The sequence below is a fragment of the Lissotriton helveticus genome, chromosome 7 (assembly GCF_964261635.1).
Source record: "Lissotriton helveticus chromosome 7, aLisHel1.1, whole genome shotgun sequence".
Lineage (NCBI taxonomy): Eukaryota > Metazoa > Chordata > Amphibia > Caudata > Salamandridae > Lissotriton > Lissotriton helveticus.
In genome coordinates this window covers 293,168,138-293,180,771 of record NC_136068.1, presented here as the reverse complement: position 1 = coordinate 293,180,771, position 12,634 = coordinate 293,168,138, and the positions used below count along the sequence as shown (strand labels likewise).

The 12,634-nt window shown below is 45.2% G+C and overlaps 1 protein-coding gene across 1 annotated transcript in view; it reads right to left on the bottom strand.

The window, feature by feature from the left end:
• LOC144766744 (uncharacterized) overlaps positions 1 to 12,634 on the bottom strand; it is a 604,477-nt gene that overhangs the window by 185,671 nt on the left and 406,172 nt on the right. The window contains exon 10 of the mRNA XM_078650492.1: positions 5,851 to 5,892. Coding sequence (XP_078506618.1) covers positions 5,851 to 5,892 — 42 coding nt within the window. The remainder of the gene's footprint in view (positions 1 to 5,850; positions 5,893 to 12,634) is intronic.

Here is a 12,634-nt window from a genome sequence, read left to right as displayed (position 1 = left end):
GGATTCCGGTCACAACATTCTACCGAGACGGCCCTGCTTTTTACCGCAGAGACCCTACGGGCGGCAATGGACCAGGGAAAGAAGGCTGTCCTTATCCTACTTGACCTGTCGGCAGCCTTCGATACGGTCTCACATAACATCTTAGTGGACCGGTTGGCTGCCGCAGGGGTAGGAGGACAGGTCTTGGCATGGCTTAGGAATTTCCTTAGCAATAGACGCCAAGTCACAGTGCTGGGCCAATATCAGTCTGAGGCTAAAAACGTCAGCTCAGGGGTCCCCCAGGGCTCAAGCCTGAGTCCCGTACTTTTTAATCTGTACATGGTACCCCTAGTGAAACTGATCGCGTCATTCCGGATCAGTTCCATTTCATACGCTGACGACACTCAACTCATACTGGTGCTGGACAGGGAGCGGCCAGGTGCTGAGGAAGATCTAAAGGAATGTCTTGCAGCTACTTTTAAATGGATGACCAACAACCATTTAAAGTGCAACGCCGGAAAAACTGAGATCCTACCAGTAGGGAATCATAATTTGTTCTCTCCAAAAATATGCTGGCCAGCGGAGGCAGAAGCTCCTCCTAATACAATTAAATCTGCCCGGAACTTGGGCATCAAATTCGACGATCAATTATCTTTTAAACCCCAAGCTGTGGCAGTAGCAGGTATGTGCTTCCAGATCATAAAAGCACTGAGGAAGTTTTTTGATCTGCTTCCGTTATCGGCGAGGAAAACAGTCGCAGTGGCCTTAATAAGTTCTAGGCTGGACTATTCTAATGGGCTATATGCTGGAGTTAATAAAACCGTTCTCCACAAGCTACAAATAGTCCAAAATGCGGCGGCCCGCCTTGTACTGCGTTGGCCTCGTAGGTCCTCAGCCTCAGCTGCACTCAACACCCTTCATTGGCTGCCAATAGGTAAAAGAATTTTGTTTAAAATTCTTTTAATCACCTTCAGGGCATTCCACCAGCGAGGACCAAAATACATATGCAACGGGTTTAAAAGATATCATCCGACGCGTTGACTGAGGTCTGCCAGTCAGAACTTACTTACCCTTCCTCGTTTCAAGCTGGCTACAAAAGGTGGGAAATCCCTCTTTGTATTGGGCGCCAAGGCTTGGAATAAGCTTCCCCCCTCTCTGCGCTCACTTTCCCAAGAAATCTCTTTCAGGAAGGCATTAAAAACTTGGATCTTTTCTTTGCCCGATGACATGTGCAGGACCTTGGTGTAGTTGTGGTGTAGAATGCAGGACATCCTTTTTCCCTCCAACTCTTCCTTCTGAGTTGTGTGAGCGCCAAGATACTCCTTGGAGTGAAAGTTGCGCGATATAAATGTCTTTTACATTACATTACAGTTCCCTGGTGATGGAATCTAGAATATGTGGCTTCTCCAGAACCATTGCCCACTTAATACGCGTCTTGTCATTTGTGGGCAACAGGTCACGGGTAGTGAGCGGGATATCTGGTAGGATATGTTCCTGGGGGACCAAAAATTTGAAGGTTGAGCACAGCGGGTGGTGGTCGCTCTTCAGGCTGTCACACACCTCCATGTCCATGAGTGTGTGCCACATCTTTAGACTAATTAACATAGAGTCGATAAGACTCGTGTGGCGGCCATTATTAAAGGTGTTAGCCCAATGCCTATCAGAAGGGTTCTTCCAGTTGCCACTGTTAGGCCTTTTCCCAAGCAGGTGGCTTTGATTTGAATTGCCACGTCTGTCCACCTCTGTACATGTGTTAGCTCAAGGCTTCAAATATCCCATTGTACATCTTCCTCTCTTGCTAATTTGTGGTCCTCAATACCAAGAGGCTCAAAAGTTGAATTGAAATCCCCGCCACCATCACCTGCAAATCCTTAGAGAGATGATCTAAGAGGTCATCAAGATTTGTTATGTCCTCTGATCTCTTCCCCCCACTGAGCGCTCTGGCATAGATGTTGTGAATGTCAATATTCCCATGGGGTCCCGCTGTCAGCCTTATGGCTAAGATGTTGTTACACTGAGTTGGGAGCTCATTATTCTTGTAGTTAAGGGCCTGCCTCACCCAAAATATGAGCCCCCCCCCCGAGGGCCTTCCTTTGTCTCCACATCTCACCTTGGTGTGATAATTTAAGTACCCTAGCTGAAAAAGGGGCCAACTAGCCAAGTTTCTTGGAAGAGAAATATGTCGTATTGATCAATGAATGTGTGCTACTCCGGAATGTGCCCCAAGACTTTAATCCAGCTATATTCCAAGACAAAAAGCTTATGCTAGAAGAGGTCTGAGATTTTTCAATTTGCTCACTACGCCTTGGAGCTTGCAATACTACGTCCAGCTTCCTTCCCTCCTGGACTGTATCAATTGAGCCAAAATTTCTCAGGTGTGGGTTTGGTGGGGCTAATGTAGGGGGGATAGCAGTCTCGCTAACAGGTGGTAACTGGAACATCAGCGAGAGGGAGGTACCTTCACTCTATCTCCCTGAGTGGCGAGAAACTCAGGTGTGTGGCTGTTTCTGGGTGATTAAGCTTAATGTGAATGCTGTAGCAAGTAAAAGTTTGAGTACGAATGTCAAAGTTAACAAGGTTTTCGGCCAGGTAACGATGAGGGGGTGTTAGTCCGATATAGTCCAATGCTGCTTCAGGTGATGTATGTCGCTTGACCCTAAGGATATCCTCTCTGATTACGATTGACAGCCCCTAACGTGTCATATCCACTGTGTACATATATTAAGAGGAGAATCCTCATCTTCTCTATATGTGTTGTCTGTGCATTTTGGGACATTGGTCATGTAGACGACATTTCTCATTCCTGATTTGTTATAGGTCTCTTCAGGCGCCCGGTGCCTGATGGATCCTATGTGGTCATGGTTAATCGGGAACAGAGGTGCTGGAGAGTAGTGTCTAAGGTTCTGATTTGTAGGTCTTACTTTGGGTCCACTGTCAGGAGGGGAGCATCCCGTGCTGGTGCAACTTGTTGAAAGATTCATATCAGGGTTGGTTACACCACTTGGGCCCTTGATATAACTGCGGGTGCTTAGCTGGCTGGTATGGCTTGTGTTCCCCGATAAACTTGGGCTACTTGGGGCTGTTCTCTCAGTAGGAATTTTACCTGCTGGATAACTGAGTGGGCCTTGCTTAGGGTATCGACTAAGTTACAAACAGAGGCCTCAAGACACTGGATTTCATTCATTATATCAATTTAGCTGTATGGCCGCGGGACTTTGTGGTAGATCTAGAGGGGACCTGTTGAATTGCCCGTATTGGTGCCTTTCCCTCTTTCGGTGCGATTTGCCTCACCTGTTGCAACTAGGTCCTCAATGGTACAGGTCGTGTTATTCACTGAGGCCTCCCTATGATCTTGGGAGTAATCACTGCCTCTGGTTGCTCTATCAATGTGTCAAACCTATTTGAGCAAGGAAAGGTGGCCAGAGCATCTGATACAGAATAAATGGGGGAGCCATCTACGATTGGACTCACAAGATGTGGGCTCAGGGAATCTGGAGACAGGACCTAATAACTACTTTTTGAACATGTCGGGAATTTGCCTATGGCAAGACATATTTCCCCCAACCTGCTTGATACTACTATCTGCTGTGGAGTCGCTTTGGGTGGGGTCTAGTAGGACCTCACATTCGGTCACTAGATTATCTATTCTGTCCATTACCCCCTCCACTGCTTCTTGTGCCACAACCAAACTTTACCTTTTGCTGCTCTTCAACTTCTTTTTTCTTCCCTCACCCATATCACCCTCACAGGATTTCCTTTTCACCCATTATCACCAAATGACAACAATAAATCAAGGGAACAAAGTAACGTAAATTAGTCCAGGATTACGTCAACTATGGACAGTCCCTTAGTTGTTATTTTAAGCAGCCACGTCCTTAGTTTCCAATGAACTCAATTATGTACACTATATAAACGGCTGTAGGGTCCGTGAGTCATCCAGGCTAGGCAGTTCAGAGGCAGTGGAGGTGGCCCTGCCCTGTCTTTTCCTGTCGTTGACGGGCATAGACGGGCCCGTGCATATCCCGCACTGCGGGAGCCTGTGGGAGTTTCAAAAGTTCCTTTGATGACGTAAGCGGCTACTGGCCGCGATGAGTGCTGGAGCCGGTAGTCTTGCCCCCTAGTCTCTGGTCTGGCATGATAGAGTGAAGCTGGTAGCAAGTGCACATCCCATGCAGCAGGAGCCCGCTGGAGTTCTTAAAGCGCCTCCTGGCGCAATGTGATGACGTAGGCGGCTACTGGCCGCGAGGAGTGCTGGAGCCGGTAGTCTTGCCCCCTGGTCTCTGGTCCGGAGTGATAGAGTGAAGCTGGCAAAAAGAGCGCGTCTTTTATTGCATCTCAGGCATGAATTCCAATGTCCTGATGATGATCTGTAATTATGTAAGGATCGAAACGTCATTGACTCCTGCGCACTGACCCTATTTACTGTATCTTTTTTACCACAGGGGCAGAAGTTTTTTGTTATGTGTGTTTGTGACCTATTACTTTACGTCACATACTAATGCCTGAATCACTTTTTTGTTGCTTGCTGTATGCCCTTCGTGGGTACTTACCCACCAATTTTTTGTTGAATCAATAAATGTGTTTAACTTGTTGATTGAGCATTTCATCAAGGTACTGTTGCTTTCCCAGTACAACAGTTGACATGTGTTTTATTTAGGGACCTATGTTCGGTAAAGCAATAATTACCCTTGGTCACTAGATATACATGGTGTGCTGCGTTGTGTGATATGGAGAGAGCAGAAGAGGGCCATATCTACAATCATATGGCACTCTCTCTCTCCCAAGAATTTGTTTTAATATGTAGCTAAATCATGGGCCTAACAATGTCTCTTGGGTACAAGTTGCTGTTGTGCCTGTTTTCTGTGTTCAAAATTGGGCATGTACGGTTTTCTGCTGATCGGTTGATATTTTTTCTGTGCCAAAAGTTCTTCTACAGTAGGTTGTTTCCTACAGTCACAGCTCACTACATCTACCTCACTTAAGACCATATAAAAGCAATGAAAGGGGGACTAAACAGGGTTTATCTGAATTCAGGTGCGGCTTACCAGATTAGAAATTTACCTAAGCATACTGATAGTACAGCTACACAGGTGTATGTGCACCTGCTGCATATTTGCTCTAGAATTATCTTGAAATCTGTGAGATTGTGGATAAAGAAGTCTATCAAAAGCCCCCAATTCAATGGTCAATCATTGTTGTGGCACTTACCCAGTAAGTGATCTCTTCACTCTGTGCAACTCTTTCTGCTAACGTACTATAGACTGCAATCGTAATCATTGCTACACTGTAACACGTGGACAAGTGGTTGCTTAGGAATACATGTTGTAGATCATAAAAGGGATTAGAGACTGCCACTTGCAGATGGTTGCATTCCAACCCATTTTCTTTTGCCATCTCAGTTTGGACCCAGCCAAATGCAAACCATTCTTTACCCTACTCAAATAGGAACAGTCTAGGCAGAATTGCCAGGCCAGGCCCTCCCTGCCCAGACATGGCTCCTGTGAAAACTGTGCCACTAGAACAAGCTATATACCCTGCTGGAGAGTCCCAGTCAGGTCGAAACCGAGTTGCATGTGTTTGGGTTAATGGAAGATCAGGCCCGGGCAGCACTGTTCCCTTTGGAGCAGGGGTGAGATTTGCCTACGGCTGGGTCCAAACCGAGATGGTGTGGTGTGCAAAATAACCATGGAGTAGGATGCGTCCCTGAGTAATTACCAGGGGCTGGGATTAATTCAAGCATCCTGGCCATCACTTTTTGTATGCTTCGGTGTTTTTTTCGGTGTTCATTTCTAGGACTACATCTGCAACACTCTTCTCAAATATAACTGGCACAGCTCCTGGGATTGTCCAATAAGAATAAGCTTAACTCACCTGTTGAAGGGCTGCAGAGAATGCGTCTAGGTTGTCCGTGAGCTGTGGAAAAAAGAAGATGTGCTGGTGAGTCATGTTTTTTAAAGTAATTCATACTCAGTCAAATAAAATGGATGTCTTTGGCTTCAGGGTTGTAGGAGATGATCAGGACACAGCCACTGTTGTCTTCTAGTTTTGTGAGTCCCATTTATTTGTAACTAGCTGTAAACTGGAGGCAACTCTTGTTAAGTAGAGGTGACCTCTGAATGTTTTCATTGTGTCTTTGTTCTTTTCGATGCATTGGTGGCAAAGACTCATACATGACCCTTTCTAAATGTAATCATAACTGTCAGTCTTGTGGAAGAACCTTACAACCGGATTTAGAGTTTGCCAGATGTAGACTACTTTATTCCATTGCCCTGACAGACATACCATCCACCAGATTTAGAGATGTCCCACATTGACAGGAAACACAGTCAATTTTTTAAAAAGCCTTTTCTCAAACACAAACTCCCAAAGTGTAAAATAATGGCCTGACATAGTGGACGTTTTCTCCAAGAGTGTGGAGATTGTTTAGTTACAGAAGATTAGATACAGGTCTAGGTTTTAGCACGGGTACCAAGTGTCCATTTGAGGGAAGAATTCACACTTTGAAACATGCAACAGCAGACTGGAAGACAGAGCTGATTTATATGTCTTGTATTGTGGAAATAGATATGAAAAGTTGCAGAGCGATGCTAAACTAGTCCTGTAAAGGCATTATATGTAAAATGCCACCTGATTCAATGTTAAAAACATAAATTCTCAGAAAGACCATAATTTTACAGATTACATTTTTATTGAGCTAATTTATGAATGTATCTCTGTCATTTTATGGAATGCTGAACACTCAGTTTTGCATGAATACCACTCCCCCCCCAAAAAAAATATATGTATATATATATATATATATATATATATATAGCCGACTGAAGCTGAACTCGGACAAGATGGAGGTCCTCATCCTCGGATCCAACCCTTCGGCCAGGGATAACTCCTGGTGGCTGACCGCACCGGGAACCGCTCTATCACCCACCGACCACGCACGCAACCTAGGGGTCATCCTCGACTCCATCCTCTCCATGACTAAACAGGTCAACGCCGTCTCCTCCTCCTGCTTCAACACCCTCCGCATGCTCCGTAGTATCTACAAGTGGATCCCCACTGAAACGAGAAGAACAGTCACCCAGGCCCTTGTCAGCAGCAGGTTGGACTATGGAAACGCCCTCTACACAGGAGCCTCGGCCAAACTCCTGAGACGGCTCCAACGCATCCAGAACGCCTCTGCACGCCTGATCCTCGACATCCCTCACCGCAGCCACATCACACCCCACCTGAGAGACCTGCACTGGCTCCCGGTCAACAAGAGGATAACCTTCAAGCTCCTCACCCACGCACACAAGGTACTCCACAACACCGGACCAATGTACCTCAACAGACGACTTAGCTTCTACACCCCCACCCGCCAGCTCCACTCCGCCGACCTCGCCCTCGCTACAGTCCCCCACTTCCGAAGAGCGACCTCAGGCGGTAGATCTTTCTCCCACCTCGCCGCCAAGAGCTGGAACACCCTCCCCATCCACATACGGCAGACCCAAGACCTACTGACCTTCAGAAAACTCCTCAAGACCTGGCTTTTTGAGCAGTAGCAGCATTCCCCACCCCAACGCCTTGAGACCCTCAAGGGTGAGTAGTGCGCTTTACAAATGATATGATATGATTGATTGATTGATTGCCAAAAACATCGCCACAGATGAGCCCCGCAACTATTACTAATGAGATGCAGAGTAGGCGTTCCCGAGCAAAAAGCAGTGACAGCACCACTCTGCAACATTCTCTACGACAAGCCAGATTGGCGATAAGATCACAAAACAGGCGATAAGGCGCGTTAGCTGCAGGAAACTAACACCTGCTCTGACCTGGTGTAAAGTCGAACGACAGCCTGCACCACAAAAAGGTGCCCAGCCCAGAGCCACACCTGAAGGTCAACAGATGCCATGAAGCCACTGATCATGCGGGTCGGACACACAAGAGGGCCACAGCACCCACCGCCACTGCCCCAGGACAGCCCCCACCCCCAGACCTCCACCGCTCACCCCGGACCAACACAAAGGCAGCGCAGACAAAGACATCAACCCTTCAAAAACGCACCAACCTCACAGACCCAACACCAGAGAATGTCAGTGCCCACCACAGGCTCAAAAGGCCAACCCTCCTCCGCATCCTGACCACTATTGCCCACAGGCTGATGGTACCAACACAGCGGACAACCAACATCCCACCTCAGACCAAGCTGCTGACCGTGATTTCCCTGTTAGCCACTGGTACCCTCCAACCAACATCCACACAAGTCGGAGTAGTCACACAGCCAGCCCAATCCAAGTCCCTCACAACGGTCATGGATGAGACCCTCAGCTTGGTACCCCACTATCTATACTTCCCACACACTGCGCAGGAACAGCTGGAGACCAAGCAAGGCGTCTACCCCACAGCTGGCTTCCCGCATATGTCAGGGGTCAATTGACTGCACACATGTCCTTCTTGTGCCCCCTGGTAAAACTGCACACAATAAACGCAACAGAAAGCGCACGTATCCAATCCAATGTCCAGGCAATATTGGACCACTGTGGAATCTCCGCAAATGTCGTTGCCAATCCCCCAGGCATTGCCCTACACCTGCCTGCCAATCCCCCAGACATGAGCACTACTCCTCCCGACAGTCCATCCTCAACCTGCACTACCAGGATGACACAGATGAAAATGCACAGCTCGTTGGCCAATACAAAAGGAACACACCACACACCTCAACACCACAATCGTGCAACTCACAACTCTGGGGATGCACACGTCACTAGCTCACATACAACATGCACACCCACCAGACACAACAGCACAACATACTGTTGAAACCTGGGCCAGCCAGGTAGTGGAGCCACCAACGACATGTCACCTCAGACACACAATAGCAGGATGTGGGAAGAGGTGGGGACCAGACATGTGTGAAGTAGGCAAGTGACCGTTGAATATTAATGTACACAATGCCAAGAGTGGCTTGGTTGTGCTGGCCAGATTGCAGTATGCAGACCACACACATATCCATGTCACTGACCCCAATGGTGTATGGAGTTCAGTGGACAGTGGACGCAACCATGTCACCCCAGCCAGTGGGGGAGATCAAGGAAAAGTAGATTGTAGTGAGTGCAGTGGGCTGGCCCAGAGTATGCCAGGCCAGCATAGGGGTGTGAATAAAAGGCACATAACTCTGAGCGTGGTCCTCTTCCGTATGCGTGAGTAGAGTGGGCTGGCTCGGGGTACGCCAGGCCAGCATAGGGGTGTGAATAAAAGGCACGTAACTCTGAGCGTGGTCCTCTTCCAGAATGCCCAACGGCTCTGCCAGAGCTTCTCACCCTGTCACGAGGCTGACGCTGTGAGCGCTGGTGCCTGTGATCCTGTGTGCCTGCAGCACCCTGGGCCGCTGTTCCCCATAACCTTCTTGCCCGCCCCTGCACACCCAGGCCTCAATGCCCACCTGTTGACACATGTGTGTGTCGAAGATGGCCCACCACGTGCTGGTGCAAGCTCCATGCCTGAGGCCCACACCTTGGCAGCCTCCTCAGACCATCACAGCCTCCGCGACACAGGCCCGCAGAACTCCATTCTCATTGACGTATCCACCGGCATACACAGCGGACAAGTAGGAAACACAATTTGGAACTGGGTCTTGATTACACCATGGCAGGGAACATCATTTAAGGCTGATGTTAAGTCACTATACTCCTTTCGACGTGGTGCCACCAATCTGTGCATAGCATCACCTCCCCCCTTGCTGGTAACGCCTACCACCTACACTGCAGTTGAGATGGTCGCACAATTGGAACTGAACATCTATTTTTCAATGGCAGAGTACATATTGCACGCAAGGAGAGGTGTAAGAGGATGACGTGTTGCAGGCAGGATCAAAAAGGGATCTTTGTTACGGAGGTGATCGAACACTACCAACAACTGCCCTGGTGTCACCAACTCTGTGAGTCACGAGCCAACGACACGTGGCTGTGGGCCACTGCTGACAGCTGCCTCCGGCCTACACTGCGGTCCAGCAGGTCATAGAGTCTTGATTTAGCAATGGCGGAGTTCATATCAGTGTACCGGCATCATCCCAGACTGCATTCCCTCTCAGCCCCGGTGCCACTAAGTCTGTTCCCCGGCTTTCATGGACACTCACGGGTTGTACATTGGTGACATATGCGGCTATGGACTAAGGGGTAGTTTCATCCTCATGAAGCTGATACCAAATTTGTTCTGACAATGAGGCTGTTGCTTGCCAACCCACTATTTTCTGCTTCTGGATAAAATCAGACCTTCCACATCATGCCCTGGAGGACACCTTCCACTGTCCCCTGCAACCCTCTGCCACGTTCACCTTCGACATCGATGAGGACCTGCCCAGTCCGCTTGGCCGTACCTCAGTGCACCGCAAGTCACCGTCCCGTGGCAGGGTGCCTGTGCCGGCCGCTGTGCATCCAGGACCACTAACTCTGTGCAGCTCAAGTCAGGGACCCTGTTTGATTCAATATTTGATGGCCTCTGAGACGATGGTCTTGGGGTCATCAACGCCATGTGCCTGTGGCCCTGCGCTGTCCGCTGACTCCGGCCTCATCTGCGGTCTACCAGGTCTCACACATCCAATCGAGTTCTGACCAGTCCAGACGTGGCATCGTCGCAGGAGGCACACACCACCATCGCCAGGACCACCTGCAACCGCCATCTGCCATCTGCCAGAGTAGAAATAGCGGTCCTGACAGACTAACGAAGGATCACTGACATAATATCGACGGACAGAATATCTACTAGCAAAAATATCGATGCCAAAATATCGACAGACAGAATATCGAGTTTGTATCTACAAACAGGTAAGTACAAAAATATCGAGTCAAAAATATCGTTTACAAAAATATAGTTTATTAAAATATCGACTTTATTAAAAACAGTGTTAAATAAAATTAATAGTTAAAATGAATTACTAAAATATACTTAAAAATACTTAAATTAACTTATAATAATTAAATAATTAATAAAAGTTTAAATTTTTTTTTTTACAATCATATTTGTTAAAACATATGTATATAGTAACATAATATAATTAAATAATATCCAATATTATTACCGTAGGATAGCAGAAGTGTAAAAAATACTATTCCCACTCCAGAGAGTGCAACAGTAGGAAAAGCGTTGGATAGCGTCGAGTTAAAAATTACTATTCCCACTCCAGTGAGTGCAACACTAGAGAAAGCGTTGGATAGCGTAGGGGTAAAAATTACTATTCCCACTCCAGTGGGTGCAACAGTAGGGAAAGCGTTGGATAGCGTAGGGGTAAAATGTACTATTCCCACTCCAGTGGGTGCAACAGTAGGGAAAGCGTTGGATAGCGTAGGGGTAAAAATTACTATTCCAACTCCAAAGAGAGCAACAGTAGGGAAAGCGTTGGATAGCGTAGGGGTAAAAATGACTATTCCCACTCCAGTGGGTGCAACAGTAGGGAAAGCGCTGGATAGCGTAGGGGTAAAAATTACTATTCCAACTCCAAAGAGTGCAACAGTAGGGAAAGCGTTGGATAGCGTAGGGGTTAAAATTACTATTCAACTCCAGTGAGTGCAACAGTAGGGAAAGCGTTGGATAGCGTAGGGGTAATAATTACTATTCCCACTCCAATGAGTGCAACAGTAGGGAAAGCGTTGGATAGCATAGTGGTAAAAATTACTATTCCCACTCCAGAGAATGCAATAGTAGTGAAATTAAATACTTCATATATTATTTCAATAAATATAAAATAATATCTATAAAAAAATAATTAAAAGTAATTACCAATTTAATATAATATAATAATTAATCAATTAAAATTCCAAATTAAAAATAATTATTACAATTATTTACCTATTAATATAAATTAATTACAAATTAACAATTAATAATTTAACATTTAAAAATTATTTTACAATTAATTCTAATTAAATACAATTAAATACATTTATTTATTTAATTAATTATAAATAAATAACTTCCCACCCTATTCCCCTATAAACCCACTACAGAAAATAAATTAGTAAAATTAACATAATTAGCAATTAATCAATTATTTAAAATTAATTGCCAATAAAAATGTAATTAATTACCAAATATAAATTAATTAACAATTAATTAAAATGAATACCAATAAATTAATTTACATATTTAATTAATTATAATTAAATTACTTCCCACCCTATTCCCCTATACACCCACAACCCGCTACAGAAAATAAATTAGTAAAATTAACATAATTAACAATTAATCAATTAATTAAAATTAATTGCCAATTAAAATTTAATTAATTACCAAATATAAATTAATTAACAATTAATTAAAAATTAATACCAATAAATAAATTTACATATTTAATTAATTATAATTAAATTACTTCCCACCCTATTCCCCTATAAACCCACAACCCGCTACAGAATTAAATTACGCAAAAATTTAAAAAACAAATTTCATTAATTAAAATAAATTATAACATAAATACACACTTTTTACACATATAATAACATAAAAAACACTATAAAAATGTAGATATTATTAAAAATGCGATAATTTTAATAACCTATATTATATACTTCGATATTTTAACTGTCTATATTTTTAACATTCGATATTACATTACTTACCTTAAAAACAATATTTTTGATGTCTATATTCTGTCCTGTCGATATTTTGTCCAATCTATATTTAA